At 41.0% G+C, this 27,510-nt stretch overlaps 1 protein-coding gene across 4 annotated transcripts in view; it reads right to left on the bottom strand.

Moving 5' to 3' along the window:
- Positions 1-13,786: 13,786 nt before the first annotated feature.
- The window catches only part of klhl13 (kelch-like family member 13), a 41,063-nt gene continuing 27,339 nt past the window's right edge, over positions 13,787-27,510 (bottom strand). For all 4 annotated transcript variants that reach the window (XM_030746492.1, XM_030746490.1, XM_030746491.1 and 1 more), the window contains 5 exons: positions 26,719-26,851; positions 25,355-25,551; positions 23,439-24,234; positions 20,037-20,150; positions 13,787-14,914 (listed from right to left, as the gene is read on the bottom strand). In XM_030746492.1, the coding sequence (XP_030602352.1) occupies positions 14,427-14,914; positions 20,037-20,150; positions 23,439-24,234; positions 25,355-25,551; positions 26,719-26,851 (1,728 nt within the window). In that variant the 3' untranslated portion in view covers positions 13,787-14,426. The remainder of the gene's footprint in view (positions 14,915-20,036; positions 20,151-23,438; positions 24,235-25,354; positions 25,552-26,718; positions 26,852-27,510) is intronic.

Consider the following 27,510-nt stretch of genomic DNA (forward strand, 5'->3'; position numbering starts at 1 on the left):
GACAGACATTAGGGAACATCCCAGCATGTGGCCCCTGCCTTCAACTGCTTAGCTGAGCAGCATAGTGTGTAACTGCTCATAGCTGGGTAAAAATCTTTGTAGTTTACACAATAAAACCTTCCAAAGCACCAGTATGCTGCTCCAAGTCTTTATTACTTGACAGAAGCGTATCTTGTGTAGCATAGGCCAGTAAAGAAGCAAATTAGGGATTTTTTTTCTTTTTTTTTTGGAGTAGTGTTTATGAAATAATGACTTGCATTAAAGTGTTAGTAGCATGAAGTACAAGAAAATGACAACAGGCACAAATTCTGCTTGAAACACAAGGTAAGAAGATTGTAAGGAAGGTTGAAATAACACTTTAACAGGTATGTAATTTAATTAGGGTTTGGTTGCTGTTGAGTCTTGTGATGGACTGACGATGTCTCTGGGGCGTACCTGCCCCCCCCCGACAGATAGGAAAGGCTCCAGCCCCCCTTCCCCCCCGCTGTTGTTGATTTCAAAGCATGCTGTAATTAATGAACAAAATGTTTTCTTTGAAACTCTCTGTGAGAGTTCCTTGTTTTATGTATGTAATTAAAGTGAACGGATTGATTCCTTTAATCTGACTACTAACTCTAATAATAACCGTATTTATTAAAATTGCTTGTTCTTCAAATATGTTTGACCACGTTTGCTTGAATCTGACTCTTAAAATTAAGGAAAACATCATCTTAGTTACACCGCTGTGTCAAAATATGTCATTTTATATCATCTGTGACTCTGGAGGATGGGTGTGCTTTTCCATCTGTCTTATTGACGGAAGTTATGTCAGTGCCCTGGATGAGCACCAGCGTTCGATGCCATTTTTCCAGCTGTCACACAATCGCTTTTTCAGAGGATATATATTTGGCAAGGGTTGTCTCATCCCAGCTGAGACTTCCTGTCACGCAGCATCGGGCTGATGAGGAGCTTCAGGCTTTTATTTATTTATTTTTTGCCACGAAGAGACAGAGAAGAAAGTCCAAAATTTTAATCCCCCCCCCCCCCCCCCCCCGGTTTATCTCATGTTCAGGCCTCCATCTGCGTTTCTCGCAGCAATGTTATAATTCCTTTTTTGCTTGGGCTGCTGTCACGGAGTTGTTCAACCGCTCTTGGCATGGTGTCTTTCTTATTCCGACTCCACTGCACAACTTACATCGCAGAGTGCTGCTTGGAAGTCATCAAACATCTGTAATTGGAAAAACACACAACAGACTGTTCATTTGAGTGGCTCAAATGGCCTCAAGATGTTGCTTTTATGACACACATTGCTGTCACTCTCAAACTGGGAGGGGAAATCTCTGCTTGAATGGGTTTCATTGAGATGAAACCCAGAAATATGAGCTGGCGGCAGCCTGTTTAAAGCAGAAAAGGACGCTCTGTACTTAAAGCAAATGCAGAAGCAATGAAACTTTACAAACACTAATGGAGCACGCATGCTGTTCCTGCGATGGCAGCAGAACAGAATGACATGAAAAATACATATGGATATTATTTCAAAATGCACTTGGCTTGAATTTTTTTTTTTTTTTTTTTTTAATAAACTACTTTTCAAAACCCTGAAGTGTTTTTAAATGTTGAAGAAATCAAAACGTACCCCATGAACGAGCACCGACTCCAGCGCAGCTGTGAGAAAAAAAAATGAACTGCCCTCGAAGTATAAAAGCTTCTGAGGCCTTTGATGTTAAAAATGAAAAGCCTACAGATCTATAACGCCAATAAAAGACATAAAATCACACTTTTTCCTCCCCCCCACAAAAAAAGCTTGTACAGAAGTATAAAACATCCATAATAAAAAGCAAGATTTAACCATGAGTGAAAAACTACATTTAAATTACGTTCACAAAACCTAAATCTAAATATTCCATCTGAATTTATGTTGCTTGAAATCTTTTCTAAGAAACTTCAAGGTTTTCTCCAAATTCAAAAAGCAACTGAATTTTTTTGACCCGTAATTCTTTAATAGGACAATTTGCTCAATTTGTGAAGCATTAGAAAAAAAAAAATACAAATCAAGATTTTGAGACTTCACCTGCAGCTTACCTGCAATAATAATTCAATCCTATTTTCAGCTTAAAGTATTCTGAGGTGATGAACATTTCTTTAAGTAAATGTTAATGATCAACAACTCTGAAGAAATGACTGAATAAATAAATAAATAAAAGGTCAGTTAGGACATGATGCAGAGACTCTTCAATCCTCTGCTAATCATTTGCTAATGTGAATGTTTGAGGCTCCTGATGTACGACTCTCCTGAGTTTTTGCAGAGCTCATTTTTCAGCCCAGAGCGAGTGCCTATCCAAACAGATTTTTGATGTTACTTAAACTAAGTGGAAGATTATCTGGGAGAAAAACAGATGTGAGTTGCATTTTTCTGCTCTGCTGAGCTGCTTTTACGCTTCATATTTTAGGCATGATGGCATCTTTTTTTTTTTTTACCTGGTAACTGCAGGTAAATTTGTCAGTGAGGTCAGCGGCAGAGGAATGTGTTGACAGGATGCTACTCACTCGAGAAAGAGTCATGCTGAATCACAGAAATCTCCTTCAGTGATCCGGTGAGTCATTTACTGGTGAAGAGGTCCCATATAAAGCAGTGAATCAGCTCAGCTGACTGTGTCAAAAAGGTGCTTTGTCTCCATCTGACACCTCTGTTATGGTGGCTGCATCAGTAACCAGCAGACAGAATGAGTGTTTGTTTAGTCTGTGAACCGACGCTTAACACGTTTACATCAGGACTGATGAAGTTTGGGATTTTACCCACAGGTCTTACATTATGTTGTGTTGCTAATGATGATGATGCTTATGATGACTGGACACAAAGCTGGCACAGAGCTCACAGTCAGTGCTGCTCACAATGAATCAGATGTAGTAATCCATGACTATCGTTCGTGTCTTTCAGCATCAAAGACAATTTTTGCACCAGGGACAAATTTCATTTATCGAGGCCAATATATTAATGACATAAACTACATTCACTGGCCACTTTGTCAGGTGCAACTGCAAATATCTAATCAGCCAATAATATGGCAGCAGCTCAATACATTTAGGCATGCTCCGTACAACCTGCTGAAGTTCAAACTGAGCATCAGAGTGAGAAGAAAGGTGATTTAAGGGACTTTGAATGTGGCATGGTTGTTGTGTCAGATAGGCTGGTCTGAGCATTTCAGAAACTGCTGATCTGCTGGGATTTTCCTACACAACCATCTCTAGGGTTTACTGAGAATGGTCTGAAAAACAGAAAATCTCCAGTGAGCAGCAGTTCTCTGGGAGAAAATGCCTCACTGATGCCAGAGGTCAGAGGAGAACGGGCAGACTGTTTCAAGCTGATAGGAAGGCAACAGTAACTCAAATATCATGGTCATGGTCATGTTTGTAAATGACTAGTTCTCAAACATTTTACCTGGTAAAATAAAGGTTTAAAAAAATACATCCACTCATTACAACCGAGAAACGTAGAAGAGCATCTCTGAACACACAACACATCGGATCTTGAAGCAGATGATCTTCAAGGTGGCAGAAGATCACACTGGGTACCACTCCTGTCAGCTAAAAACAGGAAACTGAGGCCACATTTCACACAGGTTCACCAAATTTGAACATAGGAAGACTGGAAAAAAACTTGCCCGGTCCGATGAGCCTTCATTTCTGCAGCAGCATTCACATGGTAGGATTATAAAATTGGTGTAAACAACATGGATCCATCCTGTCTTTTATCAATGGTTCAGCCTGCTGGTGGTGTAATGGTGTGGGGCATATTTTCTTGGCACACTCTGGACTCCTTATTACCAACTGAAACACCACAGCTTAAGTGAGAATTGTTGCTGACCACATCCATCCCTTTATAACCACAGTCCGCTCATCTTCTGATGGCTGCTTCCAGCAGGATAACACACCACACCATAATGCTCAAATCATCTCAAACTGGTTTCTTGAACATGACAGTGAGTTCACTGCACTCAAATGGCCTCCACGTCACCAGATTTCTATCCAGTAGAGCACCTTTGGGATGTGGAAGAATGGGAGATTCACATCACGGATGTGCAGCCGACTAATTTGCAGCAACTGTGTGATGCTGACATATCAGTATGGACCAAAATCTCTGAGGAATGTTTCCAGCACCTTGTTGAATCTATGCCATGAAGAATTAAATCAGTTCTGAATGCAAAAGGGGGTCCAACCTGGTACTAGCAAGGTGTACTTAAAGTGTCTGGTGTGTGTTTATATTATAATAGCAAAAAATTCACCTTTACAGGACTCTTAACTGCCCTTAGGCTCAGAGACGTCACTGCGTTGCCTACTACTGGTCACAAAGAAGAGGCCTGTCTGCACCAATGGACTCAAACACACAACTGTAATTAGAGTCATGCCTGCAAAGCTACATCATATTAGGCTCAGTGCTAATTAGAAACAACATGAGACAAAACAGACCCTTAGAGGCTAATTCTCCTTCACTCAAACCCTGCAAGTGCACCAGTCAAAATAAGAACCACAAAACTAGAGGAGAAAGAGCCTTTACTTAAAGTCTATTAAAGTCTAATAAAAGATGAATAATCACTTGTCCTCTCTGGAGCTTCAGTTTCACAGACTTACACTCGTTCTCATCAGTGTTGCTTCCTGATGCATCAAGCAGCCGTTTTCATCAGCATACACGCCATCCACCATTGTGCAAAAGTGTCAGGGTGAATACCATCTCAAATAAACCAACAAAATGAAAATGACAAATCCAGGAGCTGCTGCAGTTGAGCCTAACCTTCAGTAACGTGACCGAGCACAGGATAAAAGGGGCTGAAAATAATAACCGCCAGCCTGATTTGACCTTTTATTTGGATCGGCTTTTGCAAGATTTATTCATCTTTCAGTAATTTCTCTGCCTCTGGTATCGCGAAGGCACCACCAAGAACTCAGACTGATCATTTCATGACTCGATCTTTTTGCTGACTGTGCTGCAGCACGTAGGTGAGGTTTTAAGAGGCTTTTCTGCAATGAAAGTAATTGTAGGTTGTAATATTATATTCATCCCATAACGTTATACTGGTACCTATTCAAAACTGTCATTCATTTTCAGGCAATTAACATTCGTGAAAAATTAATTTGCATTTGGCACTGGGAAAAAGAACACTATTATTTTTTTTATTATTAGTAGTAGTAATCCACCAGCAGGGGCACTAATGGCTGCTTTCTCTGCCTGCTGGGGTCAGCTTTTACAGGGCATAAAATGTTCAAAGTAGGTCAGACATCCATCAGTGTCCATTATTGGAAATAGACCGTCCTCGTGCCAGAACACATACTGGTTTAATTCAAATGCAGAAATGTTTCCTCCTCTTTAGTCTTTTGGGCATGCTGATGACAGTACAGTGAAGAAAATGAAAAGGGAAAATAAAGGGGTGTCAATCAAAAACCTCTTCCAAATGAGCTGGATGCACTTTAGTTGACTGTATGAGCAGCCTTTTTTTTTTTTTTTTTTTTAAAACATGGGGGCCATGAGGTGGCCTTCATCAGAGGGAACTGTGGGTCTAAGTGGGTGGTTGTAAAAGCTGATCTTCCCCTGCAGGCGTCTCATCCTGTTTACTCCTGTGTCTGTCTGTCTTGGCTCAAACCACAACTCTGTAAATAAAAAGATTAACTTCTGTCTCCAAGTGTAAGCCTGATGTCACTGGCAGGATGATGGGGGTTTATGTAAATGCAACAGTGTGTATGTAAGATTATATTTTTCTTTTGCAAATGGAAGAAAAAAAAAAAAAAAGAGGGAGAACGAAAACAAGAGTGGGACTTCCTTCATCATCCAGACATATCCTGAAACAAGTGCAGCCTGAGTGTGAGCTACGCTCCTTTGCCTTCACTGGAAACCACTAGAGGTCATTATTGCAAAGAGCACTGTAGAAATTAAAGCCACCTCTGGCATGCACTCAGTGATAATGTGGTGGAAATGGAAATTAGTTGTTCTAACAGGGATGAAAATGAGTTTGCAGTGGTAATCAGCTCAGACACATTTGTGCATCGCAGGGGACTGTGAGGAGAAGAGTTTGTGTTTGAAGAGGCAGCTAAATGTCTGCTTTCCATCACTGCTGCTTTTCCACATTTTTGTTTTCTATTCTCTGCTTGACAGGCAGGTCAGCACTCCCCCCACTCAACCCCCCAGGAAAGCTCTGCCACAGCGTCTCATAGATGAGGAGGAGGAAAGAATGCCCCCCCCCCCCCCCCCATTTCCTTGTATGAAGAGCTAGGGTAACCATGGTAACCTGGAATTGTATGAGCTGAGGAGGTTGAGACTGAGAGCTTGGCGAGGAAGGTTATCAATCACTTTGGCATTGGCACTGTCACACATGCATGCACACAGCCCTGCTCTTTCACCCTGCACAGGACTTCACAGGCAAGAAATGGCGACATTTTCACTTTCCATCAGAACAAAAACAACACACACACAAAAAAAAAGGGCAGAGGATGCCAACGCACAGGTGAGAGGAGGGCTTGCACGTTGCATTTTTAAAAAAAATATAACCACGGCCAAATTAAGTACATTTAATCAAGTACTATGCTGGGCACGGTTTTGACATCCGCCAAATATGCCTGCATTCCACCACGTTTCAAAATGTATTATTGTGCTTTTTACTGAGTTACATTAAACTGGAATTGGTTAGCTTGCAGACCAAACTTTAATATAAAAGCATACTGCTATATACACTCGCTTGTTAGGGAGACCTTTTGAGCTGCTACTTAATGGAAATATCTAATTAACGAATCACACTGCAGCATCTCGGTGCATTTAGGCATGTAGACATGGTCGAGCTGACCTGCTGAGGTTCAAACTGAGCATCAGAATGGGGAAGAAAGGTGATTCAGGTGATTTTGAACACGGCATAGTTGTTGGTGCAAGATGGGCTGGGGTTGGAGTATTCTAGCATTTACTGAGAATAGTCTGAAAAAGAGAAAATATCCAGTGAGTGGCAGCTCTCTGTTGATGTCAGAGGAGAATGGCCAGACTGCTTCAAGTTGATAGAAAAGCAACAGTAACACAAAAAAAAACATTTGTTACAACCAAGGTACGCAGAAGAGCATCTTTGAATGGAGAACATGTGGAACCTTGAAGCAGATGGGCTACAGTGGCAGAAGACCACACTGGGTGTCACTCCTGTCAGCTAAGAACAAGAAACTGAGGGTATAGTTTGCAAAGACTCACCAAAGTTTTACAAAATTGGAAAAGTATTAACTGCTCCGATGAGTCTCAATCTCTGCTGCAACATTCAGATGATAAGTAAAAAATTTGGTGTAAATAACATAAAACATGGAACCATCAAGCCTTGTATCAATAGTTCATGCTGCTGGTGGTGATGTGATGGTGTGGGGGATATTTTCTTGGCACACTTAGTACCAACTGAGCATCATTTAAACACCACAGCTTACCTGAGTATTGCTGCTGACCATGCCCATTCCTTTATGATCACAGGGTGTACATGCTCTGATGGCTGCTTCCAGCAGGATCAACTCAGACTGCTTTCTTGAACATTTCAGTGAGTACACTGTACTCAAATGGCCTCCACAGTCACCAGGTGGAGGCATTTTACTACAGAATAATTTCATGATTTGACTACATTTGCTTGCTTTTCTATTTTTTTTTATTAGGTTTGTACACTGCTCAACAAAATTAAAGGAACACTTTTTAATCAGAGTATTTTCTGGGATATTGATCTGGTCAGTTAAGTAGCAGAGGGGGTTGTTAGAGACAACCCCCAAAACAGGAATGGTTTTACAGGTGGAGGCCACTTACATTTTTCCCCTCATCTTTTCTGGGTTTTTTCACTAGTTTGCATTTGGTCACTACTGGTAGCATGAGGTGATACCTGGACCCTACAGAGGTTGCACAGGTAGTTCAACTCCTCCAGGATGGCACATCAGTACATGCCATTGCCAGAAGGTTTGCTGTGTCTCCCAGCACAATTTCAAGAACATGGAGGAAATTGCAGGAGACAGTTAGTTACTCTAGGAGAGCTGGACAGGGCTGTAGAAGGTCCTCAACCCATCAGCAGGACCAGTTTGGTCGGCCAGTGATGGGATAGGGAGGCATTACATGAATGGATGCACAGACCTCTACAGGTTAGACAACGGGACCCTGACTGCCATTAGGTATCAGAATAAAATCCTTGACCCATTGTCAGACCCTACACTGGTGCAGTGGGTCCTGGGTCCTCCTGATGCTCGGCCTCATTTGGCGAGTGTATGCAGGCAGTTCCTGGAAGATGAAGGAACTGATACCATTGACTGGCCCCCATGCTCGCCTGACCTAAATCCAATAGAACACCTCTGGGACATTATGTTTCAGTCCATCTGATACCACCAGGTTGCACCTCAGACTGCCCAGGAGCTCAGTGATGCCCTGGTCCAGATCTGAGAGGAGATCCTCTGGTACACCATATGTTGTCTCATTAGGAGCATGCCCCAGCATTGTTAGGTATGCATAGAAGCACATGGGGGCCATACAAATTACTGAGTACCATTTTGAGTAGCTGCAATGAATTTTCTTTAAAATGGACTAGCCTGCTGCATCATTTTTTCACTTTGATTTTAGGGTGTCTTTGAATTCAGCCTCTGTAGATTGATAATTTTCATTTCCATCAAACGATGTGGCATCCTTTCATTCCCAACACATTATCCAGTCCATATCAGTATAAATATCCATCATAATGTTTTTCACCATTGAGATTTGATGTGTTTGCAAAGTCTGTCTTTAATTTTTTTTTTCTTTTTTGAGGACATTTTGCATTTCCCTCTTTGTTCTGCATATCATTTGTACTTTCTATTCAGCACATTCTTATGCATCTGCCTCAACTGGAAAGTACATATTGCCCAACTCCCGTTTTTAAATTTGCTCTATTACAAAGAAACAACCTCGATTTGACTTGTGTGACGTCACCCTTCACATATTCAAGATCTGAGTGCCTCTTCTACCACTAGTGAACTCGCATCCTATTTTTTTATCTTCATGCTGCAGTTTTCAAACAGAAAGGCAACAGTTATTCTGAAAACTATGTTGCAAAAAATTATATTACAAATCTGTACTGAATTGCATGTATGCAATACATGGATATTAAATAAGAGGTTTTTCCCTCCCCATCAGTGAATATATGAATATAAATTCAAACGGGGGTCTGATTTCAGAAGTACTTAAGCAACATGTGGAGAAGAATATAATCATATCATTAAATTATTTCATAAGCTTCAAATCTGCCATGTCTAAATTTCAACATGCCACAACGCATTTTTATAAACATCAAAATAAATTACTAGAATGACTCAAGCTGATTTTTTAAGGCTTATTTTCCAACATAATCTCATCTTGTCACACTTGGCAGTTACAGGATACACGCTTTGTATGCTCTGAATGTTTGACCAGTAATTTGTTTTAATGGAGTTTGTAAAAGGCTTCGTTTGGAGCTCAGCTGCAGGAAACCTGCAGGGATGCAAACCGGGAGCTGTATTTAACCATGTGAGGTCAAGTAGTTTTCCCAGAGCAGTTGAACTGTTCCAGTTCCCTGCTCTCCTCAGCTGGTCAAAAGAAAGAGGCTTTTAAAGCAATTTACTTGAAGAAAATTTGCCATAAACAACAAAGAGGTTTTATTCTATGATTTTTGTGGCCAAATTTTACAATTTAAATGTCTCAGTGTGCAAACTGCATTGTTCTCTACAAAATCCCGGATTCATATTCTTTACTTTTCTCCCGTTCATTGTCAGGGGGGCACTGGAGCATATCCCCAGCATGCACTGAGTTGAAGCCAAGGAGACACCTTGGAGAGGCTTCCTGTCAATCAAGTCTCCAGTCCACTTCGAGCTGTGGGGGAAACATGCAAAGTCTTCACAGAAGAGTTTGAAAACTGAACAGCAGTGCTCCCTTCACAAGGATCGGTGCAGCAATATAATTTACAAACATGGTGAGGTATTTCAGAGAGGCACATCATGTCCTGTTCTTTAGACGTAGGATAGAAGATGGAACAGAGGGAGAAACGATGAGCTTTCTGCCCAGCAAAGTTTTTGGTACTTTAATAAGCGCAATAACAGGGTACACAAGTCAGATCTGTACACACAATGTTTTACATGTGAGATACAACTGAGGCAAAATCTAGGACTGGTACATGGCCAGATGTTGAACAAAACAAATTCCAATTAGGGCTACCCCTCCCACCTCTGCTATATTAAAAATACAGCCAGGGCAGGAACAAGCTCTGGAACAAGAGATGAATCAGGGACATATTATTCAGGACACAGTCAGGGGGGATAGAGAGCTCAGGAGGAGAGCAAGGACTTGACCTTTCATGAATATTCATGATGAGGGAAAGGGATGTAAATCTCTCTTTTTTTTTTTGTTTTAGACTAAAAAGCTTTGTGGAGTCTTAATGACAGAAGGCAGCTTGCGGTTCAGTGCGAAAATAAATATATCTAGCAGGCATAACATCGAGATATCTTGGCTGTCTGCCAGTCAGAAGGATCAATAGCCATTAACACCATCATGCATGCAGTCAGAGGACAGCAGAAATCTGTGGCTCTGCAGACTGTTTCATCATGACGGGAGGTGGATAGGTGCTTTAGCTACAGTAGAAAGAACTCCACTCCTTGCAACTGAGAGCAATGCTTTCTGACTGACAATGTCATCAGTGCTCTGTGTATGTAAACACATCCAGCAGCCTGGAGAATCTAGGTCATTTTCTGGCTGGGATGAGATGAGAGGAGGAGGAGTCATCTGGAGACACACGGAGGCACAAATGTGTGCCACGTTCATGTGTCAAGAGTCGGGGCGTAATCGACTCGTTCCTCTTTTATCTGCTTCATGAATCAAGAGAACATGACTCCAGTGGTGAAGAAATCCACAGAGAAACACAGGTAGTGAAGCGGAGGGGAGGAGGAAAGGGAGGATGGGTGAACGCTTGTAATTTTTTTTGCTCCAGTTCTCTTTGGTTTAGCACTGAGGACACATTATTCATTAATGCCCAAACCTTCAGTCTTCAGAATACACAAAGCTCTGCATCATGCAATATTGAATGTGGTTTGCATAAACACAACAGTGCACCCACTTGGCAGGAATTACACAGTTAATATGGATGATCAACTACTGCATCACTACACAGGCCATGCACTGGTGATATCGGCTGTAGAAATTCCTGCCTTCTCCTAATTGCAGTGGAACTAAATGGTGCTCGCCTTGTGCTCTAAGAGCCAATAATACACCAGGATCTGGTTACTCCACAAACACATAGGCCTTACTATGGGCACTTTCATGAAGGGACTATTTTCTCTTTCACCAAACTACACCCAGTGATCATCATGCACAGGTAGACCAGCTCCCCCCGACTGCACATCCAAGGTCTGCCGTTTCGCTCGGTCTCAAGAGCATGCAGGAGATACCAGGAGACGGACCTTACATGAAGACAGCTGGACAGAACCATAGAAAGGCATCAATCTGGCAGCAGGACTGGTCTCTGCTCCCTTTGTGCAAGGAGGAACAGGAGGAGCACTCCCAGAGCCCTACAGTGTGACCTCCAACCAGTTGCTCACATGTATTTCTGACCAAACTGTTAAACAGACTATGAGGGTGGCATGAGGGCCCAACATCCTTTAGTGGGACCTCTAGGTAGTGGGACGCAATACTCAGACCCACTGTCAGTGGGCCCTGGGTTTCTCCTGGTGCAGGACAATGTCCAGCCTCATGTGGTCAGAGTGTGTAGGCAGTTCCTGGATGCCACTGACAGGTCCTCATGTTCTCCAGACCTGAACACAATCCAGAACCTTTGCAACATTATGTACTGGTACATCAGACACTGTTAAATAATACCACAGATCCGTCCAGGAAATGCCCCAGGAAACCATCCACAATCTCATGTTCAGCATACCCAGACACTGTTGATGATGATGGTTTCCCACTGCTTAAAAACTGGCAATGCATGCATATTAATGTATAGCAGGTACAACGCTTACCCTCATTGTTTAGTGCAGTATTAATCTTAATTTTCACATGAATTGTTTATAGTTATCAACTGTTGATGTGTTGAAAACAAAAAACATTCTAAAAGTAAGAAGTAAAAGATCTACCACAGAGCCAGTTACAGTTATTTGCAAAATGTATTTCATTTATGTTCAAAACATTTAAATATTTAAAGGAATCTCAGCGGAAATCAAAATGTTGCGAGTACACTGATTTGTTAATTTTTTAAATATTCATTTCACCATGTATCCCAATTAAATGATTTTTCAACCTAATGGGCTGTATTAACAGTTGCTAAAATGTCCATATAATTTGTATTCAGCAACTAAATTTCAAAGTGATCTGAGTTTTTGTCCTGGTGCAGACAGTAACAACCATGACTTTAAAATTCTTTGCAAGTATTCTTGCACTTATTTGCAAATCTACCTCAGACGGGCACAGACTGCAAACATAAGAAAAATACCCCAGTGTAAATAAAACAATAAAAATTAAACAGCTGATAAACTTACATAATCTCTGGGTATAATATTATATCTACAGCAATGTAACGGAAATTTTTTTTTAGCAATCAAACTTTACACCATAGGAGGTGGATTAGGTTCTTAGCCATTAAAGAGTCTTTTAGCTGAAATAATCACCCTTTTCCCAGCAAGCTAACTGGAGCTGTTATCATCTTATCCTGCTTCCTGCTATCTGCAGCATAACTCCATCCTCTCTCGGCTCTCATTAATTCTCTCACTCTCAGATTCAGCTGATCCACAGGATAAATGGTAAAGAGTATATGGGTTATTTTCAGAGAAATGTCCAGGCAACAATGGCACTGAAGTCTTACTCATGCAGCCTTGTCGAGCAGCTGTGTGCATCACGTTTGGCTCCTTTCAATTAAAATGATAAGTGCCTATTTTTAAAATTAGATGAATGATGCAGACCGTTGCATCAAAAAAATGACTTTTTTGACTCATTAAAAAATAAATAAATTTAAATGTGTCAAAAAATAAAGTATTACCATCGTGCTCAAAATAATATGACAATGCTGGAAAGTAACTAATAAAAAAAAAAAATCGACCTGTTTGACACATAAGAGCCCCACAGTAAAACTGAAAAGCGTAAAGGCAAAATGTCCAGGTCATGAATTCACAACGTTTTTTTTAAAAAAAAAAGTAGAAGTAGATTGTTGCTCTGGAAAGCATAGAAACAGGCATTAAAATTGGAAATCTAAGGCACCATTGCAGTATCTCATTAAAGGGACATAATGAGAATATAATGAGGATTTAAAGCTCTGGCGCAAACTCACCTGATGAATGCACAAACCTTTTGTTCCCAGTAACAGCTTGAAGCCGGCGTCTCGGACACCATATGCTCATATTAAGGTTTTAATGGTCCGGGAGCAGGTGGGCAGATTGTGGGCGACATTACCGTCTGTCTTGATGGCAGGAAGAGAGGTGACAGTGGTGGAACTGCCAAATTCCAGTTAACACTGGTCACCAGTGTGGTTTGCATCACTGGGAGGACCAAGCTGTAACAGTGTGGCTCTAAAAAAAAAAAACACACTTAATGTCTGTGGTTATCTGTTTCTGCATTATGTCCAACTCTGCTGTATAATAGCAAAGTCACTGCTCCCCACAAACAGCCTGATTGATCTTTTCCTACACATCACCCACAGCTCATTCATTACAGGGAAGTTTACAAAGCAAAGATAAGGAAGCCAACTTCTCACAGCTGATTAATGACCATGAATCCTATACCAGAGATTTTAGCTTCACTCCAATAAACATCAAAACACTATATGGACACATGCAATTTAAGCTGTACTCAGTAAAGAGAACAGTATTTAATTACTTTCAAAATCATGTTTATTAAATTTAGAAAACACCATTTTGTTAACAGTTTAATACCAATAGCAGGAAAGAACTGAAACTGCAAGAGAGACGAAGATGGGGCCTGGGCCAACCCCTGAGTTAAAAACCATCTGTCTTTCAAAAGCTCGCCGGTCCCTACGCGTTTGCTCTCTGGGGTCACCTGCGTCTAACCTGGCATAGACTAGAAGAGTCACTGTGGTAGTCAACATCTCAAGGTAGAACACCGAAAGAAATGAGACATAAGAAAACTCTGTAGACATCAGGTAGAAAAGTTGATTTGCAAAGTCACTTTTCAAGTCGAGGTTTTTTTTTCCTGCCAAAATATACCGAGTATGCAACATTAACATGTAATTAGGTTGCCAAACCATGTCGGTATGTAGGTTTCGTCACGCGGGGGGAGAGGGGGTTCTGCACAGCTTTAGGGGATGTGGATTTGGGGATAGTTAGGGATGCAGTACAGATGTTGTCCATAGAGGAAGTGCAAACAAAGTCTATAAAGTTGTGTTTGTTGAGGGGGAGGGTGGTGTCGGGGCAAAGGGTTACGGGGGTATGAGCAAAGTAGGGCTCACCCCCTTTACTCATCAAGGTGCTGAGAGCGGTGACTCTCTGGAGGGTGAGCCTGAGATATCCTCAGGGGGGAAAACTGTGAGTGTGCAGGCTCGGATCCCCCCCAGTGACTCGGGCAAGTCAAAAACTTTGTGCCATTCGTCTTTCTCAGGGTCATATTTCTGTACTATTTCCACCATGCACCGATTGTTCCACGAGTAGCCGCCCACCACGTAAATCTTATTCTCAAACACGGCCACGCCCACGTCGCTCTGACCTCGCAACATGGCGGCAATAGGTGTCCACAAGTCGAGGGCGGGGGAGTAGTATTCGCAGCTGAGGACGTCGTCGTAGTCGCTGGTGCCTCTGAAGTGATTGCCCCCGATCACATAAAGACGGTCGCCCACCGTGCACATGCAGTGCAGGCCACGAACTGTTGTCATGGGCGCTTTCTGAGTCCATTTATCTGCATCTGGGTCAAAACACATCAGCTCCTTCTGAAAAGTGTCATGAGTGATTCCCCCTGCAGCAAGGAAAAAAAAAAAGTAAGAAAATTAGGCTCAAGGCTCATTACTTAGAAGAGGAAAACTGTGTGTGTTTGTCAGTCAGACAGATTAATGACTCGCTTTCCCATGTCAGCCATCTAGGCGATGTGGAGCCCCAGCCATAACACTAGAAGGCCGCACATTTTCAAAACGCTCACCTCTCCTTGATCCCCTGTTTGCACACCTTCACTTGAACCCAAAACTGCCAATTCACAGGCTAAACACTAATTTTACAAACTAGAGTGACATCAATAGCTGTTCAGCCTCTTTTCCACAGCATAAAGTAATGCTGATGAGGCGCGCTCAGTACAAAGCGGAACACCATTACAAAGCATCCGCGCGCACACACGCACACAAACAGTCTGCAGACGCCACAACACAAAATGCTGAGGGAAAGTGGGGAAGAAAAAAAAAACAAAAAAAACAGGACATGTCTACAGGGAAGGCTTAAAATAAAGAGGAACACAATCCCAGCATGCATTTGGGTGGAAGCCAGCCTACCCGCCCCCCCCGGCAGAGTGACTAGAAGCAAATGCAACGAAGATTTGCAGAGCACGCCGAATAGAGGCAGAATCCCTCTTTTCCTGCTGCCCGGTGATCGTGTGCTCGGTTTATTGTTGAGGCCTAAGCGGTCTATTCAGCTGCCATGACTCAGATCTCTGATAGTGCATCTCCTTAGCTGATCAAGTTCAAAGATAGCCTCACTATCCGTTATCCAAGTAGTCCATGGAACAAATCAGCTATTAAAACCCTGACAAGAGAACAGTGCTGGAGTCAAAATAGGCTCCTTGTAATTCCTCTCAATGGGCTCTGCTGCTATTTTGATTTAGTTCAAGGGTTTTGGCCTTTCCCTAATACAATAATGTCTGATCAGTTTCCCAGTATCTCTGTGTAATCAGTGCCATTAGTGAGACACTAAGAGCAGACGAGGTTTTGCCAAATTGATCCCAGCCCTGAAAAACTTGCTGAAAAGCCTTTTGCTCTTCTATAGTCAGCACAGGACACACTGTGATACTGTTTGTAATGTCTGTCACATATGCCCTTACTTTACTATGCCTGCTCAGCCATGCAGATATGAAAGAACTGCAAGAGTCTCCTTATAAAGCCAGCAACCTGGTTGAATCAGTGCTGGCACATGTGGGATCCAAAGAAATGATGGCGAATAGACACAGAGGTGAGACATTACAGGGGAGGGGCTCAGCAGATTCCAAAAATGCCTCATAATGAGCTAGAGAGCCAGCATACATTTCATATACTTCCGATCAGAGACTGATGAATCCCTAAAGAATGCACAATGCATGTATTGATTAGTTTTACTGTGGGATGGTTTAACATATACAGATGGACATTAACTTGCAAAAGCCAGTACAGGGTTTTTAAGCTTCTTCTCACTTCTCAGAGTAACTTGAAGAATGAAGAGGTTTGCATTTACAGTCTCTGTGATGCAAAAACAACTTTCAGTCCCTTGCGTTTCTCCACTGAGCATAATCACCCTCTTAAAGTCATACTGTCAAGTTCATTTTACAGCCGTATGACATCTCACTCTGACTATTAGTCCCTGCAGGAATATGAGCTCTAAATGGCTCCCCCGTTCACCCATTCACTTTTCCTGATAAAACAGACAGTTATTTACTCTTGAGGTGAGCAGCAAATTGAAATTTCAGACAGTTATGAACCATTATGGGTCATCGCTTCTGGAGTTTAAGACATATAATGAAATCCAACACACTTTTCTTTGGATTTTTAGCAGAAATGCCTTTTTTTTAAATTTCACTATGAGAATATGGGGAGTATGCAGAGTACACTCACACAAAAAAGGCAGAGATGCTATGCTGCAGGACAGTAAATGTGAATAGAGTGCAATTTCAGACACAATTCTAACAAACACCTGCATTATATCACAAGTGCAGCAATTATGTCAATATGTGTAATATTTTCTATGATTCAATGGGGAGGATACTAGCAAGTATTACAGAGAAATCACCCTTTGGAAACCTAATATTAGTGACCACTGTCAGTTCTCTGCACTGAACCCAAACACACTTCAAATGCATGTTCAGCATAGACGAATCTAAGGTGTGAGGAATTATTAGCATAAATCTGTAAGTGTGAAAGACACCTTTTTTTAAATGATGTAGCAAGTTCAAACACACAAATACCTAGCAGACTGTCAGAAATAAGAAAAAAATCTTTTCAAATGATCATTTTCAACTGTACCAATTAATCCACCAAAGTCTGTAGGCAAGTACTAGCTCAGAGCAGAAATGTCACTATTAATATACATAAATTAAAAGCTAATAGTCAACAAGAGAATTCAGACTGGTAGATTTTTAAAACTATAAAATGTGCCTATACTTTTGATCTGAAGAAAGCACGATGCATATATTGATCAGTTTGACTGTGGGGGTGGTTTAAAATAAATATATCAACACTGACATTAACATAAAGAGGCTGTACGGGGATGATGAAAGCAAATGAAATTTCTTGAGCACCAATTTTTGCCGCCTTCTCACTTTTCAGAGTAACTTGAAGAATGAAGAGGTTCACATTTATGAGCTCGGTGTCACGCAAGATACTTTCAGTCACTCAGGCATTCCAGTGAGCATAATCACTAGCAGGCATTACAGAACATCATCCTTTTGAGACTGCTGTCAGCTCTCTGGACTGATCCCTCACAGCATGTTCAGCATAGATTATTCAAAGGCATGAGTCCTTTAGATTTTGAAACTATAAAATATCCTGATACCTTTGTGACCAAATGTAAGCACCTTAAAGAGAAGGGGAAAAAAACAAAACAAAAAACAAACAAACGTGGCATTTACATCATTTTTGTTTATGTAAAAACAATTGCTATTAGCAGACAACCAGTGAGCTGTGAAATCCTCAAAAATCTCCAGTCAGTGAAGCAATAATCAAACAAAAATCATCAGAATACTCAGAGGAACTGTAACAGTAAAAAAACCAAAAAAAAAAAAAACCACAGGATCTTAACCTTTGGATAAGAATGTGGAGCAGCAGTAGCGCTGCTCTGTGCTGATTTTAGTGCCTGTGTCTGAACCCTGTCACACCACTTGAGCCGTGATGGTTTGTGGGCTGAGTGCGTTTGTCAGATTCATCCAGCTGACAGAATACCTTCAGACAGCGCAGCAGCACAGCCGGAGAATATGACCTGATGTACTGTGACAGCTAGACACAGAAGCGCACTCCAGCACGGGTCACCTTGCACAGCAAGACTGTAACCCCTGAGACTGTGGCCACTACAGTAGGGCCTCGCTGGAACAAAACTCCACTAATGGGTAATGCTCGTTTACCTGTGCCATGGGCATTAAAAGGCACTTCAAAACACACTGCTGTGTTATAACCCCTGGCTGTACTCAGGAAACTGCTTGACCAGCTTTCTCCTGTAACGCAAATGCTCATTTTTGCTCACGCATATTTTTAGCTTTCACAGGTGCACAGCCAGCTGTTACAATAACAGAATTTACCAGACTACTGAACTGTGATTGATTACATCACTGAAACATGAGACACACAAACACAAAATAATCCATTAGGATATCAAAAAGTGGAAATAAACAGCACAAAGTACAGAGTACTGCCAGGGGCAAAACGATTCCTACAGCTGGCGACCAGCAGATTAGTTCAGGCCGTGACTGTTTTGTTATTCATCATTTCACTTTAGTGATATTAAAAAGTAAAATATGTGGCTTTCATCTCGGCTCCACTCTAATATTAGGTCTGCCAGATCTTGTGATCTGTGTGATCCCAAATACGCCCCAGTTCTTCTGCCTGATAATGTGAAATATTAACCAATTAAAAATTGTTTATATAAACCCTGATAGCGATCATGTGTGGAGGTAGTCCTTAGTTTTTTGGCCTCTTTCCAGCATGTCAGGGTTTGGGAATATAAAATCAAATTAAAAGGGGCTACATGCATTTTTAATGTGACAATTTTTCCAGTTAAACATGAAAGATAACTGGAACCAATGTGACAGAGAATGGGATGTGTATTCTGTAGGAACATCTAACACTGGGAAACGTTTGCAGGCCTGTGGATTACAGAAATAAATTCGCAGCTTGTATGCACAGTGATCACACTGCTGGATCTAATAAAACTGCATGCAAGCTGGTCAACACCTTTGACTGTAAATGGGCTTAATACTGCTGCTAGAGAATGTTTCGGTATTTTATTTTTATTAGCCAAAGTTTCCCAGGCGGCATTATAAATACATTATGTGCTTACTGCAGCTATGTAAGTGTTAGTAATGGTAATGTATTCACAATCAGTAAAATTAAAGGGACCAAGTCTGTCCTCAATACTAAAATACCACCACCATTTCCTTTCTTATCGTTACTCCCATTTTGCCTTTCTTTAAAAAAAAAAAAAAAAAAAATCAAATATCTCTCTATATAAATAAGACAATGCTAGCAACTTCCAGTATCTATTTTTTTAAAATATATTTGCACAAAACTGTTTATGCTCCTGTGTTGCAGATGGATGATGGTACCCATGGCCAGGAGGGATTATTACAGTCTCTTCTGTGTTACACCTCCTACACAGGCTTCGGGTCCTCTACTTTTCTCCATCCTTCCCAGTTCCTCTCCACCACCACCATCATTCCCCTCCTTTTGTAGCACCGCTCTGGATTAGTCACACTGAGAAACTAGGGCTCATCTCCATACTGCAGGATTTGTTTTCAGTTGTATGAAGTGAACAAGTGCCCGGGTGACACCTAAAGAGGAAGCACTGGCTTGGACGAAGGCCCAATTCTCAGTGTCCACCATCTGCCCTAAGTGCTGAACCCTCGCAGGCTTCAAAAGCGTGCTCGGCATAGATGAATAAAGTGTACAGAAAGATTTGCAAAAGTCTGTAAGTGTGAAAGGCACTTTTCTTTATATGAAGTTTGAAAGATAAAAATACCCAGCATTAGCAGGCTGTCAGAAAATCCTGACTGACCCTGCTGCACTGTAATACAGTCAGAGAAGATAATTTATTACAACTGTGACTTTAAAACAGGTAATTAAAAAAAATCCGTTACACTCACACAACATCACATCTCTCTTTATTTAAGATGATAACAACTCCCTGAAGCCACTTACCTGAAATATACATATAACCTCCATACACCGTCCCAGCGTGGCCATAATGTGGCTCATTCATTTTGGCAACGTATGTCCATTCATTTGTCCTTGGGTTGTAGCACTCCACAGTAGCTTGAAGAAAAAGATGAAAAAAAAGAAGAAAAAAACCTCACTGTATTAGTAGAAAGTAGGTCAAGACACAACTAAGGAGGACAAACAGCAGCAAATGAGGCCTTGGAGGGTCTCAGCGTGGGAGCTAAAACAAGGATTTAAATACAGAGTACACATCCCCACCCGCTCTGAATACACTGACTGCGCAGGAAATAGTGAGACTGTTAGGTCTTTCATCTTAAGGTGTCCGAGGATGGTTCTACAAATTTGAGAGAAACCAGAACAGGGACACTGGGGTTCATATCTACAGTACCAGTCAAAAGTTTGGATACACTTACCCATTCATATGAATGGGTAAGTGTATCCAAACTTTTGTAAACTCTTCAGAATTACCAGGATTTCTGTACTGATTACAGGTTATAGCCCCAGAATTTCCCCGTTGACTGCTGCAGGCTTACCAGCAAATAAAATGGGTTTCACCAAAGGCTGATCTGTTGCATCATTTTTGTGTTCATTATATCTAGGATCCAGTTTTCTACATTTTTGGATTGAACTTGTTGCAGAAGGTATTTGAAGTCAGGTGTTCCAATTATGGAGAGTGGAAATGTAGGATGTGGAGGTGCCCCTCCCCATGAACCAAGCCTCCATCAACTTTCAAAGAACCTCAGAAGTAGTTTAACAGAGACAAACTAAGCTGGGAAAGGCTATAAAAATATTTCTAAACACATGCGTGAGGACAAATTCTCAGCAAATGGATAAAAAAAAATCAGGATTGCTGCTCCCCTCTCTCTAGGAGTAGGTATCTTGTAAAGATCACAACTGAGACAGCAAATCACAAACAGATTAAATACAGAGTATATCGCAGTAGAAATGGGTGGAAAGGAACTGCAAAACCCCTGCAGGAATCTACAACCTGCTAAAAATCGTTACGTTCCTGACACCACCACCAAAGCATTTTTCCAGCTGTGCGGCATGGAGGAGGGAACATCATGATTCTGGGCTGCTTTATGGTCTGGGTGTTTGTAGGGAAGGATGAATTTAAAATTTCAGTTGAGAAATTTTCTTAAATTTCTTAACTGAAATTTAAAAATTTTCAGTCCATTCCCAAAAGCTTTGAGGACACTGAGCAATGCAAGAAGACAATAAACCTAAGCACATAAGGAAATCAGTGACAGAAGGATTTGATGGCATGAATAATGTGAGCTTATAAAGACGGTTCAATCAAATCATTTTAGAACCATATACAAATTTGTGTGAGAATTTCTCCTCATTTTACAAGATGAATAAGCCGCTACAGAAAATGTTAGGACGGAGCTCCTCTGAGTTACTAAATTAAAAAGTCAGTCTTTTCCAGCCTGCACTGTTAGTGATTAACCACTGTGTTATTAGTTCAGTCACACTGTTTGCTCATAAGTGACTCAGAACAAATCTAAATTTATCATCAATAAGTTTAGAAATCCTGGTAATCCAATAGAACTCACAAACTTTTTCTTGCAACTGAAAGTCATCTTGTGGTTGTTGGTCATCTTCTATAGTTAACAGACTTTAACAGCAGTTTCTTGTTCCTTCAGAAGGACTGTGAGTCATCTCTGGACCAGCTGGAGAAATCTCACCGAGGGAAAATGAGTGAATACCTAGGTCTGCTTGCTCAACAGCTATTATCAAAGTGACCTTCAGCAGTGTACAAAATCTTACAGCAACTCAGCGGAAATAGCACAGAGAACCGTTGTGTTGACAATATCTAAAATGTAAAATTGCTGAAAATGGAACTCAACATTTTTTTTCCTTTTTTTGGGGGGGGCGGGGCATAATTCTTAAAACAGCTTTATTTTTAGATTAAAAGATTTCACTGTTATTGTGTAAGACTCATAAAAGGGTTTGAAATATGGTCAACTAGAATTCATTATTGACAAATCTCTGTTAAGTGCAGCTTTTTTTGGATTTCACACCCAAATCCAAAGAGCTTAAAGAGGTCATCTTACTGTATTTTAATAATATCTGTTCAAAAATACATCTTTGTTATATCCTTACCCTAACAATAAAAGCAGCACAAACCCAAAATGCATGCAACACTTCGGACTCCTTTTCTAAATATCCGTCTTTATGTCATTAAGCTTTTCGTTTAAAATCTGGGCATTTCTGACGTGACAGAAAAGCCACGCCCTCATAACCTACCCTGAGCAAACAGATATAATACAGGGGTACGTCCAGAAAAGCACGAAGGCCTAACCGCATGCAGTTAAAGGGCAGTGAAACGTAAAGAGGGAACAGGCAGCTGTGCAGCCTGACAGTGAACTGGTGCTGTGTTTTTTGGTCTAATTATAACCCAGACTGCTTGCACAGTAGCCTGTCTCTGTCCACTGCAGCTACAGAGCTGAATTTAAGTATTGGGTGGCACCTCTCTGTGGTCCACAGTTGGTGCAGAGATTGCAGATTGGTTAGTCAGCATCAACAACCAAATTACAAAGACTAGATATAAATGTAAAAATACATCTGTTCACTTTTGCGTTTCTACCAGAGGGATGAAATATGAAACAAAAAGTAAAAAAAAAAAAAAAAAAAAGCTTTCAAAAACATCAGATTACTGATGTGAGTTGATCTGATATGACCTGGTTTTTTAATCACAGAAAATGCCAGCGACAACATGTATGCACCTCTTCACTTAATCCTCTCTGCGAGCACAGTTTGTGTGCCAGCTTCAGCTGTATCTCATCACCTACAGTTCAGTGTTACGTACCTGCCACCGCTCTGCAACAAATAGAAATGTTGCAACTTTGTTAAGACTGCATCAGTGTATCCAATTTCACAGGAAAAAAAAATTTCTAAGGTTAGGCTGTGGCTTTGTTGCACTGCACTACGATATATTACAGAGTGAGAAAAAATCAAAACTTATTTTATTCATGATATAATATGGCACCCTAAACAACACCTCACCAAAATCCAGCCTCCAAAATTATGAAATGACACTTCTCTGGTGCTGTGATGACTGAAATTGATTCTCCGTGTGCTGAAATGCTTTTGTAATGGATTATAGTAGATTTGGAGGGTGTTTGTAATCGTGTCACCAACCTCTAAATTTTATTAAATTACACACACATTATGCGTGCAACATGTTTAAACAGCAAATGATGTGTATGCACAACTCTTGATTACTTGGCGTCAGTATGCTTGCAGCCTTATTAAAGCACTCATTCTTTCTCACACTGCTCTCTCATATTAAAAGTGTAAAATATCATAAAATATTAATTAAAGCCTCCTGCTGTTGCTTAAAAGGAAACAAAAAACAAACAAGTGGGGAAATAAACTCACCAAGCTCCCCTGCAGCGTTCCTTCCACCGACAGCGTAGAGGTGTCCCTTGAGTGCACTGAGGTGGAAGAAGGTACGTTTCTCATTAAGGCATGCCACCTGGATCCACTTGTTGTAGCGAGGGTCATATCGAAACACGGTGTCCACTGCTGTTTTGCCTTTGGTGTCATAGTTGCTTTGGCCACCCACAACATAGAGAAAGTTGCCAATGACCGCAATGCCGTGTTGGTAACGAGGTGCATCCATGGGTGCCAGCGCCTTCCATTCGTGAGCCCTCTCATCGAAGAGGCGCAGCTCCTTACTCACAACAAGCTGCTGGCGCAGAACACCACCCAGAGTGACCAGGTGGGCACTGTCTGAGCGGATGGCTGTCCGTTCTGACTGCATAACTGGCTGCATGTAGGGCATCATTTGGTAGTTGCTAGCTTCCAGGAGAAGGTTGACACAGGTGTTGTCCGTGCGCATAAAGTCCACAGTCTGCACGTGATTGATGAGATCCTGCGGGTTCATGAGAGGAAAGCGAATGTTCTTCATGAGCTTTGAGGCATAGTCCATACGGCCATCTTCAAAACGTAGCCAACGGCAAGCCGCTTTGAACAAGTCCAACTCAGTGCAGTGTTTTAAGCTATTACTGGACAGTACAAAAGCCAAGCGTTCAAATGGAAGCTTGACAAACTCCCCCGTGCCCAGTAATGAGGGAAAGTTCTTCAGGATGAAATTGTTGACATATTTGTCCACCTCTGTGAGGTTGTATGTGTTGGCAATACGCCCCACCTCTACACAATTGTCCAGAGAAACCTGCACACAGAAAAAAAAACAAGTAAAAAATCTTGGAAAGCCGCAGCTAAGAGTGAAAACCATAGATAGTATGAAAGATGGACGTAGCTTACAGCCTGTGGAGAGTAAAACCAACTCTTGGCCTACAAGGGGCTACTCTTCTGGTTGTTTAGAAATCTATGGAAAAATGTCCCTCAGCTGCTGGCTCTGTGACTTTATGGGCTCGATTGGTAGTTTCAGATCACAGTGAATGAAATGAAAATGTTATGATATTGACTAACACTCAGCTTGACGGTTCACAGTGGAACCTCACTAATCAATGAGTGACACCATGGTGACTAGGTCCATCTTTTATATCGCCTATGATAACAACACATTTCATTTGAATGTCAGAATCTTCTGAACTTATGCAAAGAAGCCTGTTTAGACAGAAAGAAGTCTCATTACAAATGATCAGTGCTTTAGCAAATTAACACACAGTATATGCCAACTGAATAAGATAATCTGTTGCTTTTGTCTGTTTTATATCAACTTCCATCCATTTCAGCTTATCCTTAGTCAGTTGTCAAGAAAAAGCAGCTTTAACACATTTCTATAAATTTCTCAGTAAAACACATTACAGCACTGGATTGAAAGAAAAAACAAAAAACAAGCACATACCTTCTGAAAACACCAACGTCCATATACACTGATAACTGCTCATATACATGTTTAAACACTTTGCTGTCAACACTGATGGATATTCAGTGTTTGATAACTTTAGCTAATGAAAGCAGGCAGACTTATTAACAATTGAAATCATAATTAAAAGCTTATTTCTCCTGACTCCCCACAATGAACAGACCGCATAAACAAATTTATTCTTGAAATGCACTTTTTTCCCCATTTAAAGAAGCCTTTGCTTTTTTGTTCCTCCTCTAGCTCATCGGTACGCTTGCACGACTTCCCCAGCAGTTCATATCCAAACTATTAAAAGGCACATATTAATTTGATTAAACCACTGAACTTTATGAAAAGTGGTTTCAAATTCTTCAACCAGTTATTTCAGACAATAACCTCAAACATCAACAACATAGCTTGTGTTGCATCTCAAAAACTGGAGGAGAGCTGTATAGTGTTGCTTGTGTGCACGTTTTCTTACCCCAGATATGAGAAAGACCTTGCAAAAATCCAGCACTGGAAGGATTTGTAAGAAGCTGGCTGCCTCAAGTGTGTCTTGCAGATTCTCCATGTTGAGCGACAACTTTGCCGTGTAGATAAAGTCAATAATCTTCTTGAGGCCTATTCGGTTTACTCCATGCAGCTTGATACACATTAAATCCTGTTCTTTCATTCCACCTGCATAAGAAGAGAGTAGGGCACAGAAACTATAGCTATGAATGTATACCCGTATTTTTCAACTCAGATTATTTTCTGATCTTCAAAGAATTAAAGCTAATATGTGCACACATCACTTAGATACAAATCTCAATAGAATGTTCTTGTTGTCAAATAACTCGTGTTATACTGAAGGTATAAACGAGCACTTTTATTCACCATTCACCCTCACATCATTCCCTTTCACTAATAAGCTAACCCCCAACTTGAAAAGTGTTTCTTTCCGTTATATTTTCCCAGCTTATCTGGATCAAACAGAAGAAAAAGGGCAGGAGAAAAAAAAAAAAAGAGAGAACATGACAAAAGTCAAAACACAGAAATAAAACTAATTTGATGTGATTCGTCTTCTGTTTTCCCTGCAGAACCTTCATCACCTGAATCCCACACTTTAAATGCCGGATCCCCAAACATACATCTGTCATGACATGAGCCCCAAAATCTCATTGTCAGCTGCACTGAAAACAAAAAACACTTGAACTGCTCACTGCGTACAAGGTGATGCTACATGATGGCAAGTAGCCCATCAAAGCTTTAGCTATGAAAATAAACATCCACAGTCTAATACAAGATAAATTCAGTGCAGTAAGACTGCTTTCTCTGACAACATCTGTGCTACTAGTTTTCCTCATTAGATTAAAAGCTTTTCAGTTTAATTATCCAGACTTATGTGTTATCTAAAAGTGAATGGAGAATATTTTTTGCAGTCTGTTATTCCTGAAAATTACCCCACACACACTGTATGTACTTAAGAATAATTCAAGGTTCTTCTGCCACTGCACACAGTGCATAGAGGAGATGAAACAGGCAAGTAGGTCATTTATATTCATTGCGAGCACAAATGACCATGAACATGAATGCATAACAATGGCTCAAACAAGTTGGTTTTATAACATGAATATCTGCTCAATACTGGAGGGATGAGGGCACAAGGTCAATTTGAGTAATTTATTCACAAAGCAAAATTACAGCAACATGACTGCCACTGTGTGGAAACACATCTGCTCATGAAAAGAAAGCAATTTAGTGGAGAATATAGAGATACAGAGTGCTAAAATGCCTGTGCCACAGTCACAAATATCATAAAATTCTACATCATGTTCTGGCTAGAGTAAGGGTTTGCAGACCAACCTGTGAACATGGCTTTGAAATAGTCGGAGGAGGAGGCCATCATTGCGCGGTGTACAGGGAAAGCTTCATCACAGTCCCCAGCCACGAGCGTGACGTCACACAGCAATCCCTCTATCCTCAGCTGGTCAAATCCCTAAAACACACAAAAGGTGAGAAAAGTCTGTTACTGACCCAAGCTTAGAGGACCTGAACTACTCCAAAGCAGAAGCTCTCAGCTCAGACAAGTTCAGACTAAAAGGACCATTACTAAAAGTCCTTTGGCCACAGCCAAAAAGGAAAAAGAAGCCATTGCTTTTGGGCTCAACACAATGAACTTCAGTGGTTCAGTGAGGATAAAAACAAAATGCCGTCAGCAACAGCCTGTCAGACATGAGCCCACGGACCCGAAATGATATGTGACAGCCGTCTGGTCTGCTTGAGCTGTCCGACTGATTGTTGCTTCCTTATTTTCTTGGCTTTCTTGCACATAACTGGTTCAGAGTAACATTTTTAGAATTAAAGGGATTTTGTCCTCTTGTAGGCATAGTAACCTGATGCAGAGTTACATCTGAAAGACATTACCTACAGTAAAAATTGTCACACACTTTAATTCATAAGCTGATATTGCACTTATCCACCCACACCTGATTTCACTACCTAACACCTGCCTACCAGATCTAATGAAACAAAGATTATGGCAGGGCGCACTAATAATTTGCAAGCCAAGAAAAAAAAAAAATCCCACAACCCTCCCCCCATATAACGCATACTAAATCTGAAACAACCCCTGCAATAATCAGTGGGCGGGTTTTA

Source organism: Archocentrus centrarchus, chromosome 14, assembly GCF_007364275.1.
Source record: "Archocentrus centrarchus isolate MPI-CPG fArcCen1 chromosome 14, fArcCen1, whole genome shotgun sequence".
NCBI classification, from domain to species: domain Eukaryota; kingdom Metazoa; phylum Chordata; class Actinopteri; order Cichliformes; family Cichlidae; genus Archocentrus; species Archocentrus centrarchus.